The sequence below is a fragment of the Neltuma alba genome, unplaced genomic scaffold (assembly GCF_004799145.2).
Source record: "Neltuma alba isolate B1F8T4 unplaced genomic scaffold, ASM479914v2 tig00011300_pilon, whole genome shotgun sequence".
NCBI classification, from domain to species: Eukaryota; Viridiplantae; Streptophyta; class Magnoliopsida; order Fabales; family Fabaceae; genus Neltuma; species Neltuma alba.
Window position 1 is genome coordinate 1 of NW_021636009.1, and position 11,781 is coordinate 11,781.

The following is an 11,781-nucleotide window of genomic DNA, read 5'->3' on the forward strand; positions in this document are numbered from 1 at the left end:
ACCTAGGAATGATGATTGTTCATGAGATGGTTTGCATGTTTCTGTTACTCATCTTCCTTCCTCCTCCTTCAAAAAATGTATCATTTGGCCACCCTGCTTTCCTGGGAATCGTGCATATATTTGTGCGACGAAATTGTCACTTCTCAATTATGTGATATATTTTTCTCAATGTTCTTTCTTTTTCTTCCATCCCACGTTTTTACTTAAAATTTCAAAGGGATTGTTGAGGAATGGATTGAATCAAATTCTGCTTTGAATAATAGAACCAATACTATTTCTACTGGCTTTTACTTGTTGTAGGCCGCCTTAGCTCTAATTTAGAATTCTATTGTTATGCTGGTTTAGATTTCACAGTTCCACTTCTGGATTTCTTGACGCGCAAAATGATGTGCAATTCTTTCTCCCCCCCCCCCCCCCCCCAGTTCCTAATATACTAGTCTTTTATCTTTGCTGAAAGCCGATACATTTAGTTCATCAAATTATATCAGGCAAGTGAAGAAAAATTACTAATTTCCATTTGAAATTAATCCAAATTTTACTAATTTACTTCCGTGGTATTACTGCCTAAGGTGTGTCCTGACCACCGTACTGCTGAAAATTGTTATGGGATAGCTAGAATGTAATTCAGATTGTGTGTCCAGGTGCTGTAACTGCCTTAACTCTGAACGTGTTGTCACATGTTCTCTTTCCTTAATACTACCTCCGGTCCTAATTATAAGACTAGTTTGAAGATATAATTAGGACCGGTTATAATAGTAGGAAGTATATATATTATTTATGATGTTGTTTACAATGACTGAACTTCGTATCAGAATGTTAAACTAGGCTTCAGAGGAGATTGCTATGATCGCATGAAACAACTTTGACTTGATTAAATTGTCAAAATGTTGCTTCCATGGAATGCTTAAGTGCTCATTATGAAATTATAAATCTAAGATTTACTTTAAGGTCATGATGTTCGTGGGAGGGAGGAGGAAGAGATAATAGATACAGTCCTTATCATCCTTATGTTTACATATTATTTCTTGAACAATGTTATGCAGAGAATGTACAAACATGATAGGATTATGGAAGGCCTTAATATTACGGAAGAGATGTTAAGCCCCGACTCGGTGACCAGACAACTGAATGACCAGATATCCTTAGCGAAAGCTTTTGTTGTCATTGCAAAAGAAAGTAACAATCTTCAATTTGCTTGGGAATTAAGTGCCCAGATCCGCAATTCAAAGATTCTGCTCTCGAAGGCTGCTACAAGGCGTGTCCCTTTAACAACCATGGAATCAGAACATTCCATCCGTGAGATGGCAGTATTGCTATATACCAGGCCCAACAGCTGCATTAAGACAGTGCAACAATGATAATGAGACTGAAGGCCAAAATTCAAAGTCTTGAAGAACAATCGAGTTCTGTATCTGAAAAGAGTTCAAAATATGGACAAATAGCTGCTGAAGAAGTCCCAAAAAGCCTATACTGTCTTGGTGTCCGGCTGACAACTGAATGGTTCAGAAACCTTAATCTGCAAAAGAAATTGATGGAAAAGAGGCAAATGGAGCTGAAGCTAAAGGACAACAATCTTTACCACTTTTGCGTGTTCTCCGATAACATAATTGCCACTTCAGTAGTTGTCAATTCAACTGCAATAAACTCTAAAAATCCCGAAATGGTAGTATTCCACCTTGTCACTGATGAAATAAATTATGCTGCGATGAAGGCATGGTTTGCCATGAATGACTTCCGAGGAGTGACTGTTGAGGTTCAGAAGTTTGAAGACTTCAGCTGGTTGAATGCTTCATATGTTCCTGTTCTTAAGCAACTTCAAGACTCGGAAATACAGAACTACTACTTTTCTGGCAACAGTGATGATGGCAAGACGCCAATTAAGTTTCGGAACCCTAAATATCTCTCCATGCTTAATCACCTAAGGTTTTATATTCCTGAAGTTTTTCCTGCCCTGAAGAAGGTGGTGTTTCTTGATGATGATGTCGTGGTTCAGAAGGATCTCTCTCCACTTTTCTCCATCGATTTGAATGGCAATGTTAACGGAGCTGTTGAGACGTGCATGGAGACATTTCATAGATACCATAAATACCTGAATTACTCCCATCCTCTTATACGAGCACATTTTGATCCTGACGCATGTGGATGGGCATTTGGGATGAATGTATTTGATTTGGTTGAATGGAGGAAAAGGAATGTCACAGGCATCTACCACTACTGGCAGGAAAAGAATGTTGATCGGACATTATGGAAACTTGGTACGTTACCACCCGGCCTGTTGACATTTTACGGTTTAACTGAACCCTTGGATTCGTTATGGCATGTATTGGGATTCGGCTACACTACTGTTGATCCTCAGTTAGTAGAGAAAGGAGCTGTGCTACACTTCAATGGAAACTCCAAACCATGGTTGAAGATTGCGATTGAGAAGTACAAGCCAATGTGGGAGAAATATGTCGATTATTCTCATCCTTTATTGCAAAAATGCAACTTTCATTGATTTATAACCATGCTTTATTGGGGACTCCTAAGTTCAACGTTGGTCCATGGCTAGGCCTTGAATCGTACAAGCCCCTGCTGACTGATGATTATCCTCTGTTGTTATTGCAACTGTGCGTTTTCCACCGACCATGGAACCAGAAGGTTGGGTGATCCCGTGCACAGACAAGCTGGGTTTTGAGGTTTGAATTTTGCAGCCTGAACCAAGAAATGCCTGTACAATTTTTTTTGTAGTAACATGGGAGTACGCATTTGATTCTTGATATTCTGTTGTAGCATATGGATGTTGATTGTTATTGGATTATATTAACTTAGAAGGAATTTAGTTAGTCCATGTCGTCGTGCAGAACTGCGAGCTACATTTAACCCTTTTTCACTGGAGCTTTCCATATATGTTCACGTTTCAAAGCCTTGTTGATATTTCACGTTCCTCAGAAGTTCAATACTATTTTCATACTGGCAATCTGACACACGTGTCCCATGGACGTAAACAAATTTTAGGCTTTTTAGTCCGTCAAAAAAAAAATTGTGGCTCTTTATATAAAGGTTGCGTCCTGTCGAGATGTTGACATGCTAAAATTTTTCATGGTTAAATGGTAGTGATTTTGATATTGCTTTTATTTAACCAAATGTGACTTTGTTAAATATAGATAGAAGTTGGGGATTGGATAATTCTTCAGATATTTTTGCAAAAGTTGAGTTCCGGGGTGCCTTGCCTTCCCCAAAATAATGTGGTTATATTTTTCCTTAAAAAGTACCGTTGGCCGAAAGATAGACATGTGATCAACCAAGAGAAACAGAGAAGAAAAACTAGCTTATCTGCGCGCATGCTTACTCATTCAAACTCAATGAAGGGGTCCATCTATTTTTGGTAATTTCATATAGAAATTCTTTATCCTTCTTGCCTAGCCTTAAAATAATACTATCTTTTATATATATATATATATATATATATATATATTCTGAAAGAATTCAGGATTTGATTTCAGAATAATGATTTTTCTCATAATATATAACGGTTTATGACTGACAATCATAACTTATTCCATTCTGTTTCTTAATTTCCATAAAAGTCGTCCTGCGTAACAGCATATACTGGTGACAACAGCCTCCTGGACTCGAGAAGGAACTAACATGTTCAATTTGAAGTTTAAACTAGCCATTTGTAATCCAAACAAGAAGCACAATTAAGGCCATTCACATAACGAATATGTCGACACGTGGCACTTCCCCATTGAACCGGTCGCTCGTCAACGGCCGGCGTCTCACACAAAGTGGCGGAGCTTTCACCAATAACTTCTTCTTCCACCCGTCTCCTACTCCCTTTTCATTGTCTCTTCGCACATTTGATTTACCTGAAAGCATCTTCCCTCAACAATAACTCCCTACTTGCTGCCATTCCCAGTTCTCACTTTACTCAAACGTCTCACCATGTCTTCAACCAAGAAAGACAAGGATTCTGTGATTTCTTCTCAGTCGCCGAAGCATCGCAGAGGCAAAACACGTGAAGTGAGTTCGCGATTTCTCTCTCCCACCTCAACCACGTGGCTTGAAGCTGAATTTGCGTCTCCTCAAGGAGCTGTCTCGCCGATTCGACGCAAACAGGGGTCGTCGGACTCTACCGACAACCGGAAGCATTGGAGTCTAGAGGACGCGGGTCTTCTCCGAGGACAGCTTTGGCCTTCTTCGTCCTCTACAGTGAATAAAAACAACCTTGATGCTACTCTCGCTGATCATCTTGGTAATGATAGGCTCAGGGACTTCCTTGATCGCAAAAGTAACGAGAAATCTGAAAAATCTAACTCTGTTTTTGCTCTCACTAAGCAGAGGAGTTGCAGTGTGTTTAAGAGGTTTGAGAATGATCAATTTGATAATAACAGTAATAGTAATATTTCCAAAGAAAATCACCAACATGCTATTATTGGTGGATCTACGAGGTACACGGGAAAACTTGGTTTTCCCGGAAAATCATCTTCGTCTGTGAATTCCAGTTGTAAGGATTTTAATATTGTCCCAGGTAGATTGTCAGTAGATGAGAATGCTCTGTACAGAAAATCGGAATCCTTTACTACGACTCTGGACTCTGAATCAGACTGCAGCGATATCCCTTCAGGTGCTTCTGATTTAAGTACCAGGAAATTAGGGATAGAAGTTCCGTCTAAGTATATGAATCATATATCAAGAAGGAGCCGGAGAGGTACTTCGGATTCGAACATTCAGCATCCACTGTCATCAGAGGACTCTTCCATTTTAAAGAAATTCACTATAAAAAATGCGATCAAGAGGGCAAATTCTCTCACCGGATATAAAAGTTCAAAATCGCAATGGGCTCTATCACCAGGGCGATCAGGATCGCCACCGATGTCTGTGGAAAGCAAGGAGAAACTCATTTCGTTTTCAGGCTTGAAGCCTCCAACTAGTCCCTCACATGTAGCTAAAGGCGTGGATAAATTTCTAAACAGGGGCTTCGATTTCTTCCGGGGCAAGAAATCATCTACGAATTCAACTTTAACAGGATCGAGTACTTCAGACACTGTTTATCAGCTTCGATTGATGGATAATCGATTGATGCAGTGGCGATATGCAAATGCTAAAGCTGAAGCTGTGAACAAAAGCCTTTCTATTCAAGCAGAAGTAGGCTTCCAACTTCTAATATTGATACTAACTTTGTCGGTTTTTTCTTTTTTTTAAAACTTTTATAACAATGTTTACTGCATTTCAATGTGTTTTAGAGCAATTTACTATATGCTTGGAATGGCGTCACGAAGTTGCAACGATCAGTGATGCAAAAGAAGATGCAGTATGAGAAAGAAAAGCTTGAGATGAAACTTAACTTTATAATACAGTCTCAGGTGAGTATTACAACTCACCTAATTATAAAGATTTGTTGAAAGAAAATGAGTTAAAAATATGACCCCTTACTAAGCATGTCTTCTTGCTTTTGTGCAGAATAAGCTATTAGGAGTATGGGGAGATTTGGAAAGACAACACATGTCAGCAATTACTGTAATTAAAGATTGTCTGCACTCTATTGTCTGCAAATTACCCTTAACAGAAGGCGCAGAGGTAGGTTCAATAAAGGCTCACTGACTGAATGAATATTGAATACATTCGTGTATTATGCATGCTTACATACTTTTCCATATATCTCATTCTTTCTTTTTTTTTTGGAGGGAATATCTCATTCTTTAATTTTATTATAAATGTAGCATGCTTGTAAACTAAACTTTTAAACATGGATCAAATCACAATTTTCTGAGTTCTTATGCTTGCAGGTGGACATACCATCAATGTCTGTTACTCTAAAACATGCATATGAACTTATGGCTTCCATGAAGTCAGCGTTAACAAGTTTTTCACCTTTGGTATGTGGTTATCCTGTTGATGTTCTTATTTTGCTAATTTGTTACTCCTTTAATCCTATTTATAAGAAATATCTATTAGCTAGTCCTTAAGACAATACCACTTATAAAATTTAATGATACATTTTTAAAAACATCCTCGTTCCTTTCACAGTTAGCTTAAATAGTAACTTTAGTTTGTTAAGTGTAATTTTGGAAAGTGGTGAAATTTTTATATGTTTAGCTAATTTCCTAAACCTTTAGAAAGTAGTTAATAGGCCCTATAAAAAGGGAGGGGAGGGAATATTAACTAATAATGATTTTAATTAAGATTGTTTTATCGACAGGCTGATGAGGTTGCAGCATGGTTATCAGAATTAGCAGAGGTTGTTTCTCAAGAAAAATTGCTTCTTGATGAGGTTCATGATCTTTTCCAGAACATATCTTTTCTTGAGGTAGGTAATAAAATATGACTTGTGCCATTTTTGCTAGCACTAATTTGAACATAAATGTCACGTTGAAGATTTGGAAATTAGCTTTAGTGCTCATTCTCATTAGATCTGAATCATCTAAATCTTATTTGAAGTGTTCATATTTTAAAATTTTAATTAATTATTTTTAAACAAAAAAATTATCTTTTGAGAAAATAATAATTAAGAGATTATCTTTATTTTATATTCTAAACCTATTAAAATAATTATTTTGAACAAATAAAAATAAAAATAAATTAAATCTGGACCATCCAAATTTTATTTGAATGATCCAGATCTAATGAGCTTACAATGTTTATTAAAATGATAAGTCTGATGAGTTTATAATATTCATCAAAGTGATCAGTATTGTAACTGGTTCCGAAGATTTGGTTTAGCTAAGCATGAAAACCACTTCCATTAACCATTGCTTGTGTGTACTAAATGTACAAAAGTGTATCAAGCCTCTAATTACATCCATCAGCATAAAATCAGTATGTTCCGATATTAAAATTATTAAAAACCAAAAGGCTTGTGACAGGGAAAGAGAAAGTAAAAGTAGAAGGCTAAGATTTGTAAATTCTCATTTGGAGGCTTGTGATATACGAGTAGAATCTTAGAATGACATGAGGAAGAGCATTTGCATATGAGCATCCGTTTGATTTATCATCTGCATTATTAATGTTGTTCACACTGTATATACGACAGTTGCAAGAGAGAAGTATGAAATGTGGGCTCATTCAACTTCAAAGCCGGCAACAGCAATATTTGCAGCAACAATTGTAGCCAGCGAACTTTCCAATAGATTATGTGTAAATGAATAAAATGTTGTGACTAGACTAGGCTGATGCATAATATGGATGTTTTCATAGGAAAACAATTTTGGAAAGTTGTAGAGTTTTGTATGATAATGAATTGCTAGCAAAATATTGATTAAAAAAAATTGCTAGGAAAATATATGACATTTGGTAACGTATCAATTAAAAGAAAAACTGTATAAACAATTGTTTTCTTTTCATTGTTTAGATTCTCAACTGATAGTGATAATTCATCTATTCATAATTATATTCTTTTTTGATCTTTGTTCATCAAAATTATAAACCAAGACTCTCTTTTTTTATATGATTTAAGGAGTGTGCCTAAATTGGCATTATTTTATACGTCTTTTGATTGTGATCGCACAGGATAAATAGTTAATTTAAAATTTATTAAAGAGATTATACTTAAGCTTACATTACGCATAGGTATAGATAATCCGGTGCAAAGATAGATAACACGAAATGTTAGTGCTTAAAATGATTTGCTTTGTTCATGATGTTTACTACTCACTCGTGGTGATTACATCTACATGACATGCTACCTCCAATACTTAATTTAAGTTAGATAACTAATTAGAAAATATAAAAAATTATTTATTTGTAGTAAATAAGTATTGTTTTTTAAAAAAATATATTGATTAATCATGTGCATTAAAATAAAAACTCTTTAACATGTGAAATCAGTATGAAGACTATTTTAGAAAAAAAAATAAGAGTAAAATATATTGACTACCTTTCTATTTTACTTAAATTACAGAAACTTCCATTATATTTTTAAAACGTATATAAAATTCTTTTTAAATTAAAATATATGTTACACAGACCTCCTTTATATTTTTAATATTCAATTTCCATCGATCTAACTGTTAGTTAACAGTTAAGTTTGACTTTTAAATTTTTATTTTGACTAAAATATCTCTTTTTAACGTAAATGTTGTTTAAACATTTATGTATAAAAAAAAAGTTTGATACAACAAAAAATAATTTTAATACATGTATTTTCAAAATTTTTAATATGTTATAAATTTTTTAATTTCAATTATATTATAGAATTATATAATTTTAGTTCCTCATAAAATATTAAACCTTAAGATTTTTTTAAAATGGCTAGAAACTATTTTGAATGCTTATTTTCTTACCACATAATATAAATTATGTGAGTTTGAAAACTTATATAAATAATTTAAATTTATGTTTGTATTAACTAAATTACTTAATTTTTTGGCCCAATACAATAAAAACATCAAACAAACAACAATTTTAAAAATAAAAAAAGTAAAATTAAGGTAAAAGAGAAAATATTAAATTCTTCGATATAGTTTTAACCAAAATTTTAGGATTTAGTATTATGAAAGGTAATTTAGCAACTAAAAAGTATTTTAATATAAATTTGAATTAAAAAATCTTTTTGAAATATTCTTAACAGAGTTAACAATTTGAATTTAAGTATATGTTTTCAAAATAGAAGGAGATCTGTGTAATTAAGACAAAATACAAGGGATGTTAGAGTATTTTACTCAAAAAAATAATAAATATAAAAAATAGAGTAGATTGATATTTTATATTTATGATTAAATTAGATCTCCAACTAACTTTTATATTTATGATTAGAGGTAGTATTTAACAAACTTGTCAAGTCTTACTAAGGAAAAACTTGGCACTAGGCCAAACCAATCTGGGAAACTTTTAATACAATATTTTATTTCCTGACTTTTATAGAATCTATATTTCTGGGGACAAAATATTCCTTTATAGAAATTTATTTGTTTGCTAATATCATTTCATTAAACCTTAAAAAAATGTGATTCGACCAATTTGAAAAATCACTATGACTCGATATTACTACTATAAAAATAAATTAGTTTGCACGTGGGATTTATGTGTCAATTCCTTATTTTAACTGTTCTTGTATGTCATTCTCCCAAAATATAATCCAGGTAAAAAGGGACCAAATATTCAATCTATATACACCGTCAACTCAATCAACGGTTTTAGACAAATGGAATGATGGGGAAGGATCAAACAATTCTACATGCGAGACCAGGAGGCTCTGGCCCAAGGAATCAAACAATAACAACAACATGATTACCCCAAAAAAAAAAAAAAGGGAAATGGTCAGATGAGGTGTGGAAACGACGTCGTCGAACATAGTGGCTGACTCGGGTCATACTCGTCCCCCGGTGCAAGAGTTGGTTTTTGCCTCCTGCCGTCTGGTCCGCCTTTTCTTTTCGTCCCTCGGTTCTTCTCTGTCGCGTCGCGTATTCGAGTTGAAACACATGGCCACTCTAGCAGCCGCTGCGGCTCGCCGAGCAGCGTCTTTGAGCCGTATTTCCTCTGCTAGAACTCCGATTCAAGCCGCCAATCTAATCCACAGGCGTGGGCTGGCAGGAGCTGCGGGTAAATTTTAGTTTTGGATTGTCCATTTATTCTCCGATCCCAGTTGCCATGAAATTGGGATTACTGAATCCTTCCAATCCTCGCGTTTTTTATAGTTTGAGGCGCTATTGGGAGCTAAGAATCTCTGCTTTCTCAAGAATTGAATGTATTGTGTCAAGGGGAAAAAATCAATCATGTTTTTTCTTTGGCTCTAGATTCTTGCTATTTTCTGGCTTGTGATTGAACGGGAAATTTTTTAGTACAATGGAGATTATAAATCTACCTTTATTCGAAAGATGAGTTGTGAGTCTTTTCAGTTACTAGTAAGCAGCACATTTTATCGCCCAAAGGAAGCCTCAGAATAGTTGGCTCGTCCTCGCTGAGAACCAAAAGATTAAATGTTGGATTTTTTTTAATGATGAGAAAAACTGAATCCTTGCTCGAAGGTATCTTTAAATTATCATGATGTAATGAAACAAGGCAGTATAGAAACAAATAAATAAGTAGACAACGGATATCAAACACCATTTGTTTTCTGGGTGTGTGTAGATGTTACTTTGTATACATTTCTCGTGCTAATGAACATTATAATAACTTTGGGAAATAAAAATTATATTTTGGCATTGATGGTGGAATATGACTTGGAAAGTTATTATGCCATCATCCAATCAATACATTTTTCATCTTCGTACTCGTGTTGACGTTTGAACATATTGTATCGTGTTGTGGCCTACAATTTGCTTGAGTGGAAAGTTCTGACGTACGTGTAATGGTTTTCTCATTTGATTCTTGCAGATCACCATGGCCCCCCTAAAGTTAACTTCTGGCAAGATCCAATGAACCCATCTAAATGGAAGGAGGAACATGTATGTCTAATTTTGAGATTGAAGATCCACTCCATCCAAAAGATTTGTCAAATTTGACACGGCATGTTAAACTATTAGTTACATCTGATCTGCTATGTAAAATGGAAACATGTTCGTACATCTCTTCACCAGTTACTATTTGCCTGCAGTTTGTAATTGTTTCTTTGTCTGGCTGGGGCCTGCTCTTCTTTGGAGGATACAAGTTCTTCACTAGAGGCAAGGGCAAGAAAGAAGAGGTATTTCTATTTTTGTTTTCAATCCTACGGCTAAGATTTTCTTTTCTCAGTTTTTAGTTGGGCTGCTTGAGTTATTATGAATTATCCAAGCTCCAGATTTATTTTCATAATTGACCTATGCAACAGCCAAGTTCTGTGAGCCTGAAGATTTCTTCTTGGCCTTCAGTTAACCATACTAGAATACTTGGTTATTGTGTTATAGCCAGAATACTACCAAAATAAACATATTTGTTTGGACATTCTCTTTCAGCAGAAGAACAATTAAATCTTTGATGATTTATCTCATGTGTCATGTTAGTGGTTTGGCATTCCTGTGAATGCTGTGGGTGTGATTATTTTGAAATGTCTGGTATTTGCTTCCTTATTCTGGCCATTAGAGACTTTTTTTTTGGGGGGGGGGGGTCTTTTTAAGACAATGTGATGTGTTCATCTGCATGATAATCTCTTCACCGAACATACTGTGAAATCCGGAATTAATAGTATTAATAGGATACTCTTTCATGACTAAAATCTTCAGATTGATGAGAATTACATTTCATGAAATATTGCGCATTGGGTGAAAAGAATGTCTCAGAATGTTGTGTTGTTAATCACAGGCGTGTCTTATTTGGGAAGCGATGTTATGGTGTTTGCTAAGTAAATTCTGAATATTTGCAGGCATTGGTGGAGGCACTAAAGTGAGGTCCGGAGAGTTTGTAAGAATGCGTTTGCACTGGTTTTTCTCTTTGCCATGTCCGAGACTTAGTCCTGTTTTGGAAAATAATTCTTTTGGCTAGCTATTGGTCAATCCTTGAAGATAAAGAATCTTGCGAGATGATATTTTTCCAAGACTATATACCTATTGGCCGTTTGTCAGCCACACTTAACTACTAGCCTACTACCGCATTTGCAAGTGAATTACTACCTCCTATCCTAATTATAAGGTTCTTATAATTAGGAACGGAGGTAGTACTTTCATTGGTCTAAGGTACAAGAGCATTCCAAGGTAAGCTAGTTATGGGAAGCCTACATTCTCACCACTAAACGGTTTGAGAGGAATTAAAATTAATTATTCTCGAGGAGAGAATATCTGCTCTATTGATTGCTTGATGCGAAATAATTGGCCGCAGGAATTGAATCCGCGTTGCGTTTGAATAAAAGGGTTTGTCTATTTTACTATAGGATAAAAATAGTTTGAT

The 11,781-nt window shown here is 35.0% G+C and overlaps 3 protein-coding genes across 3 annotated transcripts; all 3 read left to right on the top strand.

Moving 5' to 3' along the window:
• Positions 1 to 991: 991 nt before the first annotated feature.
• On the top strand, positions 992 to 2,810 carry LOC114711596 (probable galacturonosyltransferase 10). The gene is given in 2 exon segments (XM_028896011.1): positions 992 to 1,313; positions 1,316 to 2,810. Coding segments are annotated over 2 exon segments (1,488 nt in total). The 5' UTR covers positions 992 to 1,007; the 3' UTR covers positions 2,498 to 2,810.
• A 1,117-nt stretch (positions 2,811 to 3,927) lies between these two features.
• LOC114711589 (QWRF motif-containing protein 3-like) lies at positions 3,928 to 7,136 on the top strand. Its single transcript, XM_028896004.1, has 6 exons — positions 3,928 to 5,130; positions 5,229 to 5,348; positions 5,446 to 5,562; positions 5,772 to 5,861; positions 6,185 to 6,292; positions 7,016 to 7,136. The coding sequence occupies exons 1-6, from the start codon at positions 3,928 to 3,930 to the stop codon at positions 7,091 to 7,093; spliced, it is 1,716 nt and encodes a 571-aa protein (XP_028751837.1). The 3' UTR covers positions 7,094 to 7,136.
• Positions 7,137 to 9,385: 2,249 nt separating this feature from the next.
• Positions 9,386 to 11,459, top strand: LOC114711593 (uncharacterized). The gene is made up of 4 exons (XM_028896007.1): positions 9,386 to 9,522; positions 10,297 to 10,367; positions 10,517 to 10,603; positions 11,261 to 11,459. Exons 1-4 carry the CDS (start codon positions 9,402 to 9,404, stop codon positions 11,282 to 11,284), a joined length of 303 nt encoding a protein of 100 aa, XP_028751840.1. The 5' UTR covers positions 9,386 to 9,401; the 3' UTR covers positions 11,285 to 11,459.
• Positions 11,460 to 11,781: the final 322 nt, after the last annotated feature.